The sequence below is a fragment of the Zonotrichia leucophrys genome, chromosome 2 (assembly GCF_028769735.1).
Source record: "Zonotrichia leucophrys gambelii isolate GWCS_2022_RI chromosome 2, RI_Zleu_2.0, whole genome shotgun sequence".
Classification (NCBI taxonomy): domain Eukaryota; kingdom Metazoa; phylum Chordata; class Aves; order Passeriformes; family Passerellidae; genus Zonotrichia; species Zonotrichia leucophrys.
In genome coordinates, this window is record NC_088171.1 from 126,394,839 (window position 1) to 126,407,162 (window position 12,324).

At 40.6% G+C, this 12,324-nt stretch overlaps 1 protein-coding gene across 2 annotated transcripts in view; it reads right to left on the reverse strand.

Moving 5' to 3' along the window:
* Nucleotides 1-10,081, reverse strand: part of EMC2 (ER membrane protein complex subunit 2) — a 36,024-nt gene extending 25,943 nt beyond the window's left edge. Inside the window, exons 1-3 of one of the 2 annotated variants that reach the window (XM_064706313.1) lie at nt 9,954-10,081; nt 3,808-3,921; nt 3,079-3,143 (exon numbers count right to left, since the gene is read on the reverse strand). In XM_064706313.1, the coding sequence (XP_064562383.1) occupies nt 3,079-3,143; nt 3,808-3,921; nt 9,954-10,041 (267 nt within the window). In that variant the 5' untranslated portion in view covers nt 10,042-10,081. Of the gene's footprint in view, nt 1-3,078; nt 3,144-3,807; nt 3,922-9,439; nt 9,569-9,953 lie in introns of those variants that run through there. The other variant, XM_064706314.1, reaches the window with a different exon arrangement.
* Between the last annotated feature and the right edge of the window lie 2,243 nt (nt 10,082-12,324).

Consider the following 12,324-nt stretch of genomic DNA (forward strand, 5'->3'; position numbering starts at 1 on the left):
CAGACTACTTGCATCAAAATCAACTTAATTTGCAAAGAACCAAGATCCTTACAATGCAATTTCACATAGAAAGACTCAGGTTTAGCACAGAAATTGCTTACTGGCACTTTGAGTGATATCTAGGTGAACTGCTGTTGCTCTAGTCACAAAAATCTACACGTACTTAGCAGCATGTTACATGATGACAGAACTAATCTCTGACAATCCTTAAGAGACAGAAGAAATTAGATAAAACCCCAGAAAAGTAGATTCACTCCAGCTTTTAAAACCCTGACAACCTTGTACACTTGAAAAAAAACTTTTGCACACAATAAATCCATCCTGTGGTCTAGTGATCAGTGAACGCTGGAAGATAGTGATTTTTAAAAACACATGTAGTATTTTTCTCAAAAAAAGTACAAATAAAAAACCCCAACAATTACAATACTTAAGTCCACAATCTGTAGATGGACTTTTACACCTAAAAAATCCTCACTGACAATATGAAAGTAGTGCTCAAGTGCAGGAGTAATGCAAGATGAGAATTGTTCACATTAGATCTCACTACACAACTATTACTCAACTGAACACAGCGGTCCAGGGGCCAAAATAAACTGTAGATTAAGCTATCAGACACAATAAAGTGACAGAAAAAGTTGTAGGAAAGTCATGAACAACTCACTGTAACACTGATAAAACCAAAAGCATATGAATAAACTACACCAGCTGTATCTTTAAAATGTTCTGGACTCAGCAGCACTGAATGTCCTCTTTTCAAACTGGGACTTGTTCTCCATAATAATTTATTTTATTGAGGACTGGTTTTGTACCATGTCAGTAATCTACTTGTGATTTTCCCTCAGAATTCTCTCAGTTACAATGGCAAACACAATTTGCATGTGAAATTTCAACTTGCACTTCATTTGCTTTCTGACTTTTTAAACATGAGACAAAGGCAGAGAAATATAAACCTGGACTTCAGCAGGTAAAACACTGGTAATGCAAGTGCTGCCAACAATAGGTGATTGCACTAAACCACCTGTGTGAGCCAACTGGCTGGCTACAGCAGGGGCATGCAGTACACAGGGGTTTTTGGTGCAGGACAGAAAGGACAAAGTAATGATTAAGGAAAGGAAAACAAAAGACAAAAGTCAGAGAAATCACTCTGAAAACTACCTCAGCTTCTCATTTGGAGTAGACAATACCTATCCCCCAAGCAAAATGCATCCCAGCTGTCAAACTCTCACTGCTAAAAAAACAGAAGAGCCAAAGCTGTTTGTCTACTTTGGAGGTACAGGTCTAGTAAAATGCCACAGATGATGTTAACTTGTTCGAATTAACTACGTATTTATTATAAATCAATCAAATTAAAAATAAAATCCTCTAAGTTTCCACCTATGCTTTTAATCTCATTTCCAAGCTGCATACAAAATGTTGCATTCTCTCATCTCAAGCAATAGTCCTTAAAGGGCAGACACTGAAATTTAAACTCCCTGCAAGGGTTAGTAAAAACAAAGAACGTTTCACAACTGATCTTTCAACACTGGCTCCGTCAACAATTTTGTGAAAGTCTTCTTTAAAAGACCCTGAAAATAAAGACCAAATCTGTTTTACATATAAATCAGGACACAGAAATGTATTTATTTAAATAGTAAGTCTATTTGTTTTTGTTTAAACAAACAGCTATACTACAACAGTATTTTCTTCTGAGGGACAAAAGAGAGGGAAGTTCAGTGGGTTCACAAGTTCAAAGTCTTGTACTACATTTTCCAGCATATTCCATTTTAACATATATATATATATGGTGAGATAACCCTGTCTAGCTCTGCCTATCTTCACCCTCGTGAATTTAGTTTTACCCAAATGACATCACACAAACCTCAAAGATTTTATGAGGTATTTTGTCATCTGATGGAGAACAAGGAACTGGAGGAGTAGTTACAGTGAAAGACCTGGAGCCCTGAAAATGGCTTTTCACTTAGAATAAGCTCATGCTTGATGGCATTCAGGGCACAAGGTAAGCCTCTGTTTTCTTCTGACTGTTTTGTGAAAGAGCAGTGAAAGATTATTAACATTTTCCTGTAACAAACTTTTGCCTCTTCCTGATTTTGCCTTTCAAGGACCAGCTAAGCTGACTGGGTTGTTCTGTTTGTTTGTTTCAGTGGCTTTTTTTTGTTTTTAATTTAACAAACAGGTTATAGTTCAAAATCAGTTAATTCTATCTCAATTCTTATTTATATCATTCAAATAAATTTGCATAAAAATTGACTCAAATATCCATTAACAGTATTTTTACCAACAACCACCAAACAACATGGATTGCAATGAACTTTTGGAGGCCACCTGCTCCAAATCCCCACTCAAAACAGAGCCATTTTCCAAGGGAGTGCAGAGCCATATACCTATCTATTTTTAAGCATTTCCAAAGGAGATTCCATAGCTTCAATGTGCCATTTGTCATAAAGAATTCACTAAATTTTTCATAATATGTAAGTGGAATTGCCTTTTTTACAGCTTATGTCTCACACTTGTCTTTGTTGCACACCTATGAAAATATGTGCCCACCTTCTTTATATCTTCCTTTCCATCAGTATTCAGAAATCATTTTTGGCTTTCCTAAGATTTAACACAGCCTTTCCTTACACACTATGCAGTGCAGCTCATATTAATCTTGAAGACCTGCTCCAATATGTGATTTTCTTTCAGGGTAGCCAACATGACATATAATATATGTAAGATGGGTCGTTTTACCTCAAAACATTCAGAAAACCAATATAATTTGAGAGGATTTCAATAAACAAACACTCTCTGTACAATATGGCAACTTCAATATTATTCTTGACCTTTAGCCCATACCAGAATAGCTGTAAATATTTTCATTGCTATTGGAAGAGATGTGATCTGTCTAAACAAAAGTTATGCCTTAGAGGAGGTAGGTGGTGGCAGTTTCTTCATTGCTGTGCATTTCTTGATAGATATTCTTTCTACCAGTCCAAGCTCTGGAGTTCAGAATATGCAGTAACTTCCAGAAAACTATCTGGAAGAGACACCCAGGATGAATACATACAGTGTGAAAGAAAAGTCAACTTGAAAACTCACCAATGCCAAATCATCTCGACTGCAGTCCAGGGCAGCAATCATCACCTGCTCATAAATTATCCAAACTGGACACAAAGAGACAATAAATGCAGATAATTGGTTTGGAATTTGTTTAAGATAATAGGAAGCACCTATCATGTAAACATGATTAATTAATTCTGTCTGTACATTTTTCCTCTTCTACTCCCACAAATCATGGCTGAAATACGAACAAATTAAGAAACTGCTGGAATTAATCAACAATTTATTTAAGCAATTTAGTGTTTTTAGTGCCAAAGTACTTCTGACATTTTGAAAGGCAAGAAAGGTCTAATTCTCTATTTTTCCCAACATCCTAACTGCCATGTTCTAGGCAGATCCCCATGAGGACTTGCTTCAATTTCTGTCACAGTGCTGAAGAACAGAAAATCATGCAAATAATATCTTAGTAATAGTTTCAAATTAAGTTTTCACATTGCAATCTAAATACTGCTAATATATAATATACTAATATAGCAAGCTAACAGTTCTATCATGTAATTTTTAGAGCTATTTTCACTGCAGCCCACATTTGGGGAAGAAATAAGCACTTGGAATTCTGCAAGCCTATTAGACTAAGAAAGCAATACATACTTCATCAACATCAGCACATACCGGAAGACCATATAAAGGCTGTTAACTAAAATACAGACTGAAAAACAAAAACCGAATCAGACAAGGTAACTTTTAAAATAGTAATTGTTTACTTACTGTCATCTCCAAGTTTAGATGCATATTCATTAATTAACTCTTCTCCAACATCCACTATCTGTTCACTGTTTCGGTAGTTTTCTTCCCTCCATTTCCTCATTTTATCACGCATATCTGTGGGCAAAGGGGCAAAAAAAATATTGAGATTTTCACATAGTAATGGCATTTGAGTGCGCATATGATCGACAAGACACGCATCTGAAGAATGGGATTAAAGAGCAATAGAGCTACGAAAGTGACTTCTACTAAAATTAAAAAATTACTAGAGAACAGATCTCTGAAACCTTATTACCCAAACTGTGCTCATGCTCTAACATTATCAATTAAAATTCTAAGTTAGCAGTCTCTCAGAAGGGACAGTAACACATGAAGTAAAAAATGTATACCTAGCTATCCAATAAATAATAAAGTTTATCCATTTTTAGGTAAGAGAGGCTACAAGAGATTTCTCCTGATTAGTTTCACACATCTACAGACAACACTAAAATTGCATTTCTGCTACAGGTGGATAAATTTTCACTTGAAATTCTAGGAAAAACAATAGAACTTCCCCTCTGAAAGGAATCTACACATTCCTAGAGAAAGGAGCTTCAATAAAAGTACACATGGATGTGAAGGCTTTCTACACGAGGGAAGTGTCCAAAGGTACAAAAAATATCACTGGTTACCTAGGCAAGGTAGAAATGACAGCTTATTTTATTATTAAGATTTTTGTTTCAAGAGTACATTTAAGATCTCCAAGAGAGCAGACTGATTCATTAAGTCAGATAGAGAACACTACCTTGCCTGAGCTTTATTTATCCTCTAGACCAGGAAATTGCTAAGAATGTGATTTTATATGCACATACATTTATATAAGTATAGCTGTTCTATACACAAGAACAAATTTTGAGAAAACTTAAGGAAAATAGTTTTCATTACTAGATAGTGGTTTTACTAGTAAGAGGGTATACCAGGATAACTGTTGCTAGTATTTTTCTAAAACTTTACAACATCTGGAAAAACAAATAGAGCGATAGATCTAAACACTGCCAGTTTTTCTTGCACTTCAAAACACAGAGTTAATGTAAATGACAGTTAAAAATTAAGCACTAAAAGTTGTTCCATCTACCTGAAGTGATCTCAGATCGCTCATAAGACTGTTATTGTGCTACATTTTGTGTTTTGAAATTCAACCAAAACCACCACAGGGTTACATTTCATATACATGGGCAAAGTTGAATGGTTCTAGACATATGATGGTCCCTGGAAATTCAACGTTAGACGGCAAGAATGTGAGTGAACACAAACATTCACAAAAGCTGACAAGCTAAACGCCTAAAAATAAATAAGCTGTCTGATTTCCACCCACTCATTTACTTGGAAATTATCAATGCCTTCATTCCAGTGTGATTCCAAATGGAATAGTGTCTGAATTATGTATTAACAGAAGGTACATCTACCATTCATCACACAAGTCCAACATTTACAGCAATGGAAAAAAAAGTTCTAGGACAAAGAATAGAACATCAGCTGATGAACGAAACATTTACTAATTTTAAAAATACTGAATTTTATGTAAAAGGTAGAAGAAACAAAACACTAAGAACTGCAGTAAAATTATACAAGTCTTTTTACAATGTTGTCAAAAAATGAATTTTTTACTAAGAAATCTATCAAAAGAGTCGAACAATAATAACTTGAGTCTTGGAGACATAATAAAAGGCTGGGGAGACAAAATTACAGATTTTAGAAGAAAAAAACAAGTAAGGTAAAGAAATGTCCACGTTTTAATTAAAACTTCTCCAGTACATTTGTTTTAGATTTGGGGTTTTCTAAATTGTCACCCATGGCACGTGTAAATCAAAATGTTTCAAGGTCTGGGGAAGGGAGGCACTCAGGACAATGTTGGCTTTTGCCCAAAACCACGCAAGCCAAGGGACACAACCTGTATTTCACTTTTGTGTCCAGGAAGGTGTCAGCTTCTTTGGCCTGAGCAACCAGATATGAAATAATCCTCCTATAAGTACCTACACTTTCACTGATGAATTGGATCATAGTTTTCAAGTCCTTGATATCTAAAAGCACCTGATGAAATGAAGGAAATCATCACTTTGGGGCAGACAGAAATTGCAAACTCCAGAACGTCACCTTGGTATATTGCTGCTACCACAGCAGCCACTCAGGGAGCCCACAGCCATTATATTTCCAGAGCTCATTTGTATATTGACATCTCTGTTACAGACACCAAATCTTCACCCACAGCCCACCTCTGTGCACTCTCACGTGGCAGGTGCAGGCAGAGGCACAGCCATCACTCTGGGTGCTGCAGATGCTGCCTCTAATCCTGGCAACTCTGCTGTCAAAAGGGCTTCAATTAAAAAAAAAACAGCATCTCACCTTTGCCTGCTGTAATCTCAAAAATCCATACATAAAACCCAGAGTAAACTGATCTGACCCTTTGATTACAACTGAAAATTAGGAATAGCTAAAAGAAAGCAAAGACAGCACAGAACACAACAAAGCCACATCAGAAGCAGTTAATTGCACATAGATTATTACAGAGATGAAATGCTAGGCTATTCCCTATTTCCTAGAGACTTGCCATACAAGCTCAATATGAACTCAGTTTCTAAGTCACAGAAAGAAAGTTTGCCACCGAACATTAAAAACAGAAGTTCTCAGTTTCTAAATTAATTTGGATTTTTTTTTGGTATATAACATATATAACATATATAATAACATAGATACACATATTTGCAAGAAATACAAACACTGGTAAACTTCATCTTATAAAGCATTTTATGATATTTTCCAAAATGACAAAGAGTTCCTTGAAAAAAGTCTCACATGAATATAGTAATGAAAATTTTTGAGTGCAATTTTTAATACAGAAAACAGCCGTACTAATTTAATGTTACAGAGAACTTAAGCAAGAGGCATTCAGAGCTAATAAAAATCTAAAAAAAATACTTCTTCACTTTTTCAACTTATATCAAAAGAAAGCTAGTTTAAAGAATATGCCATTCCTTTCTCTTTTTTATTTTAATCACTTAAGAGAATTATTGACTGAAACAAGAATGACAGCACTCAAAGATCCCCAAAAAGCTCAGCAGTGTCAGCTGAAAGGCACTGCTTCCCTTTAGCAGCGTGTGATGTGCAAGGTTAAGAAAAATAAACCTGGCTCGTTCTGTCCAATTCTGACAATATGTCAGATGCATTTTCTGTGAAAGTCAATTGTTATTTTAATAGTTCTTGAACTGCTGCCTCTTTGCAGATTGTGCTAATTTTACACTTGTGTACTCCAAAACCTGCTCCTAAAATGAAGTTACACAGGTGTTTACTTTTTTAAATATTTCCATTCGTGGGATAAATTAATCTTTAATGTATCACTGAAAATATGATAAATATTTATTCTACAAAGTTCTACATAGCTTAAGAAAGTCCTAGTAAGAGGTTACACATCACCAGGTACCAAGTGATGTGCAAACCTACTACATCACACTCCATGGCTACACCCACAGTTTTTGGTTTCCTGTCACTCCACATAGTTTCTAATTCTTTTATGAAGGAAGCAGGAAATATGCCATTTTCTCTAGAATAATTACAACCAGTATTAAAAAAAAAAAAAAAAGAAAGTATCAACATACCACCTTTGTCTCAAGTAAATAAGCTTTACTGTAAAAAAGCAGGAAATATGCCATTTTCTCTAGAATAATTACAACCAGTATTAAAAAAAAAAAAGAAAGTATCAACATACCACCTTTGTCTCAAGTAAATAAGCTTTACTGTAAAATATATGTTACACAGCAACATATAAACTTCTCTTTCAATACCACAGCACTCTGTGGTATTGGATCATCTAAGTCCATCGATCAAGACTATAAAGTTAAACAAGATGTTTTCCTGCTACACAGATTTCTAAACATACTTTAAAGCTTGAGAAACAGCAACAAAGTAAAGAAATAAAGAAGAAAAACCACAGCTCCCACACTGGAAAACACAGTTATTTTCAGTTATCTTTCCTAAACACCTGTACCATGCAGGTACCTAAAAAAATAAAATTCCTACCTCTGTCTCAAAGAACCTGAGTGAAAAGCAAAGCAAGGTACAAACTATTTCATTTGTTACATGTTATTCTTTCCTAACCTTGAATCGCAGATTCATATTTAAGCAATATATAAGTATAAAATATCTTGTTTAGAAATGCCTGGTATATAAAGGACACATGAACCATACCCCAGTTTCACATAAATTAGGCATTTTAAAGAGATTCAAAATGAGCTACATAAAATTCCTAGAACTATGTTCAAGTTCTTTGCTAGGAACTAGGTCACAACACTGCTGGATCACCGCACCTATGAAAAGCTACCTTGCACCAGGATCTGTTAAAGCTCACACAGAGAAAAGAGAAAAGCTATCTTTTTTAAGAAGAGTCCTTGCATGGTCTGTTACAAGATTCCTTTTTCACTTTACTTTTCATCTCTTGCAAAAAAAAAAAACCCTGAATTTTTCAAATGCATGCTTCCGAAGTGGAGACAGTCCCTTGTACCAACACACACCAGCCTTTCATCCGGATGAATACTTAACGAGACTGAGAAGTTGATATAATAAAACTCATAAGCTGGTCCTCTGAAATTTCTCATTTAACCCCACCCATATACAAAATTCTACACCTAGCACAGTGCAACAACTGTCAATCAGAATTCTTGGAAACAAAATGTGAAGATTATTTCTAAGAGCAGGAAGCTCAGCTGAGTATCAATTAGCCAAGACCAGCAGTAGCTTGAATATCCTACACCTGGCCTCCACCTTAGAGTATAAGCACACACTCTGCAATACTGTGGGCCAAAACAATCTAGGGCTAAATGTACAGAGATGTCCACATGTGTGTTACCCACCCTGTGAAAAACCTCATTGCTCTTTTCTGTCATTGATACCCAAGAACAACTGGAAAAAACAAACACCAAAAAAAACAAAACAAAAAAAAAACCACAAAAAAAACCCCTAAACAACTAAGTCCCTGCATTTTGTAACAACATCTGCTCAAGAATAATAAAGACTGGAAAATTTTTCAACACAAGGTTGTTCAGGGCAACTTTTAACAGTAATACCAGTAATGATCTATGGGATCTCCACCCAAGCAGAGCTTCACAAGTACTATACCTTCATTCAAGAGATATAAAAGAATGGTTAATCAAGGTTTTCCCAATGTTCCTCCTGTTAGCTACAAAATCAAACTAAGCATTAATTCATGATTGGGGAATTATTCTACTACTCAATTATTTCTTCACAGATTGGCAGCACGTAAATGAAAACCCAAGATCACGCAACATCTGTCTGCATTATCTTCTCTACACTATAATGCTTACAGTGCATAGTACATAGCAAAAGGTTCCCCCTTTATGGCCAAAACTGTTACTATAAACCATTCATTTACTCTTGATAGGAGACTGAGGATTCTTGATAGGGCTTGAGTGTTGTCTTGAGCTCACATGTTAATAACGGTTATGGAAAAATAACCACTGAGAATGTCAAATAAAGCTCAGACAGTATTGCTATATGAAAAATAAATCACCATTTTGATCGAACAGACATGAAAGCTGTAAAGACCCGGAGGGTGGGATTCTCAAAAACTTGTGTCACTTCATACCTTCTTGAAGCTGCCCCATAAATGCTTATGATCGAACTTTACGAGAGTATCAGGAAATTTTTAGTTCACCAAAAGATGAACTATGATGCGAACTGCTGACCCTGCCAAGAGACCATGTTTGCTGGCAGGAGCTGTACCGAGGGGGAGAAGGCCGGCAAGCGGCGACGCAGCGGCCGCACCGTGCCTGGAGACGCGGGGCCGGTCCCCGCGGAGCGGAGGCGAGGGGAGGCCGGCCCGCCTGCACGGGGCACCGCGGGCCACTCCGGGCCAGATGCGCGGCACCGTCCGGGACCTGCGGGCACCGAAGGGCCGAGCACAGGTCGCCGCTTTGGCGGCCCGGCGGCCGCCAGAACCGCCGCCCCTCGCTGCTGTTCCCCAGGCCTGGGGACGGCCGCCCGGCGCCGGCCCGAGCCCGCCGCGCTCCGGGAACGCCGCCCTCTCCCCACGGCCGGGGACCGGTCGGGCCGGGCACAGCCCCTGCCCCGGGCGGGGACCGCCGGCTGCGCGGCGTTACCTTCCCAAGTCACGTCGTACATCTCCGACACCTTCGCCATCTTGGCGGCCGCGCCGTGACGCAGCGCGCTGACGGCCCCGGCCGTCATTGGCGGGAGGGCGGGAGCGGGGCCGGCCCGGCGGAGCAGAGCCCGGCACTGGTGCGGGCCCGCCTCACGCCCGCAGCGCCCGCGCAGCGCGGCCGGGGCCGCGCGGGGCTTCTTCCATCCCCTCCATCACCGTCGCGGCGGCCAGAGAGAGCCTTGTCTCGCTGGAGGGGACTCCCCTAAAGGCCGGAGCTTCAGCCGGCGCCCGTCTTGCCGGGCCTTTCTTTGGGCTCCGTTAGTCCTTGCTCGCGTGGGGAGCGGGGTGACGGGGCCACGCGTGACGCCCAGTCCGCGGCGCGCCGTTCCTGTCCCGCCCGCGGGCACCGGCGTTAAAACCTCAGAGCCCAGACTGCAGGTGGCACTAAGGGCTGCAGGTTAATTTCCTGTGTTACAGTCCTTATAAACTGTCTAGGACCAGTTCGCACGGGATGAGGTTGTACACCTTAAACATACGCCGAGCGCAGAGGTGCCCAGTGTGGTTTGGGTTCAGCATGAGAACTGCCAGTGTTTGTCCTGCCCCCGGCATCCTGGTGACGGGCATGAACCGTCAAGGATGAGCCCTCCGTTTCTCCGTGCGTGGTTTGGCACCGGCCCGTCTCCAGGCACCCACGAGAGTCGCTCGCTCACCCTCCCCGGCCACAGCTGGGCAGCGGAGAGGGAAAAAAAATTAACACCAGTTTCATGAGTGAGGTAAGGACAGAGAGAAACACTTCAAGGGGAAAACAGGCTCAATTTAAGGTTGCAAAGTGAAATTTATTACTAACAGAATCAGAGGAGGATAACGAGACGTAAAATAAGCCCTTAAAACAACTTTTTCCACTCAGCTCCTCCCTCGTTCCCGCCGACAGTCCAGGGAGACAGGGCGTGGGGATTTGGTCAATTCATCACCGAGATTTTCATCTGCTGCCCCAGAAAAGGAATCCTACTCCTGTGAGGTCGTGGGGTCCCTCCCACGGGAGACAGTTCTCCGTGAACTTCTCCGGCGTGGGTCCATCACAGCTGCTGCAAATGTGAGTCTCTTCCATAGGCAGACAATCCTCCCGAAACTGCTGTGGTGTGGGTCCCACTTCCCTGGGGTGCAGTCCTCCAAGGACAGGCTGCTCCAGCCTGGGAGCAAGGGCTCTCTCCCTCCACCGGGTCTCCCATGGGATCACAGCCTCCTGCAGGCATCCACCCGCTCCGGCATGGACACCTCCCTCACGGGCTGTGGGTGGATCTCTGCATCCCCTGTAGATCCCCACGGGCTGGGGTGGATCTCTGCATCCCCTGTGGATCCCCACGGACTGGGGTGGATCTCTGCATCCCTCGTGGATCCCCACATACTGCAGGGGCACAGCTGCTTCACCATGGTCTGCACCACAGCCTGCAGAGGAGTCTTGGCTCCAGTGCCTGGAGCACCTCCTGCCCCTGCTTCTCCACTGACTTTGGTGTCACCATGTCGTTTTCCTTCACATGTTCTCACCTCCTCTCTTTCTCTGACTAGGAGAAAAAGCTGACTTGGCTATGATTTCCTTCTTAAATATGTCACCACAGAGCTGTTACCAGCCTCTCTCACTGGCCTAGTTTTGGCCAGCAAGCTTCCAGCAGCTTCTCACAGGAGCCACCTCTGGCCCCCCTGCTACCAAAAACCAGTACACTCATGTGCCCCAGACACCCCATGGGCAGTGAACCACCACAGGGGTAATTTCCAACCATGGTCAGAGAAGCTCTGAGATATCTGCAGACAGGAGTGGGGCCAGCTGTGCCCACCTCTGTGTCCTCTCCACTATTTACCTCCTGGCATCACAGCTTCTGCTGTGGAGATAAAGTGTTTCTTAGTAAATAAGGCTCCTGATTTCAATACTGTATCATTGGTAAGAAATAGATGTAGCTGTGCTGAACATATTGGGGGGAAAAAAGGTAATGGATTTTTAACTTCATGTATACTAAAGAAACTGGGTTTTAGCAAATATCACCAGAAACTTAATTGCTTAATTGTCTGACATTTAATTCTGACAAGACCTTTCATGGGAAATCTCTCAGTCAAAATCAAAATCAATCCCTTAGCTCCATCAACAAATGAACCTTAGTATAAAGAATGAACCTTAGTATAAAGAATGCTTTCTGCATTTATGTTCCTCTTCTGACTAGAATAAACTAGTAATTCTTAATACTATCTACAGTGTAATTACATATCACAACTTGGATAGCTAAAAGGCCTCATCTAGAATTCAAATGGTGGCCTAGAAAGAGGGGAAGTGCCTGATTTTTCTTCCCTCTAAAGTGATTTTTGATCTTCTAACTGAC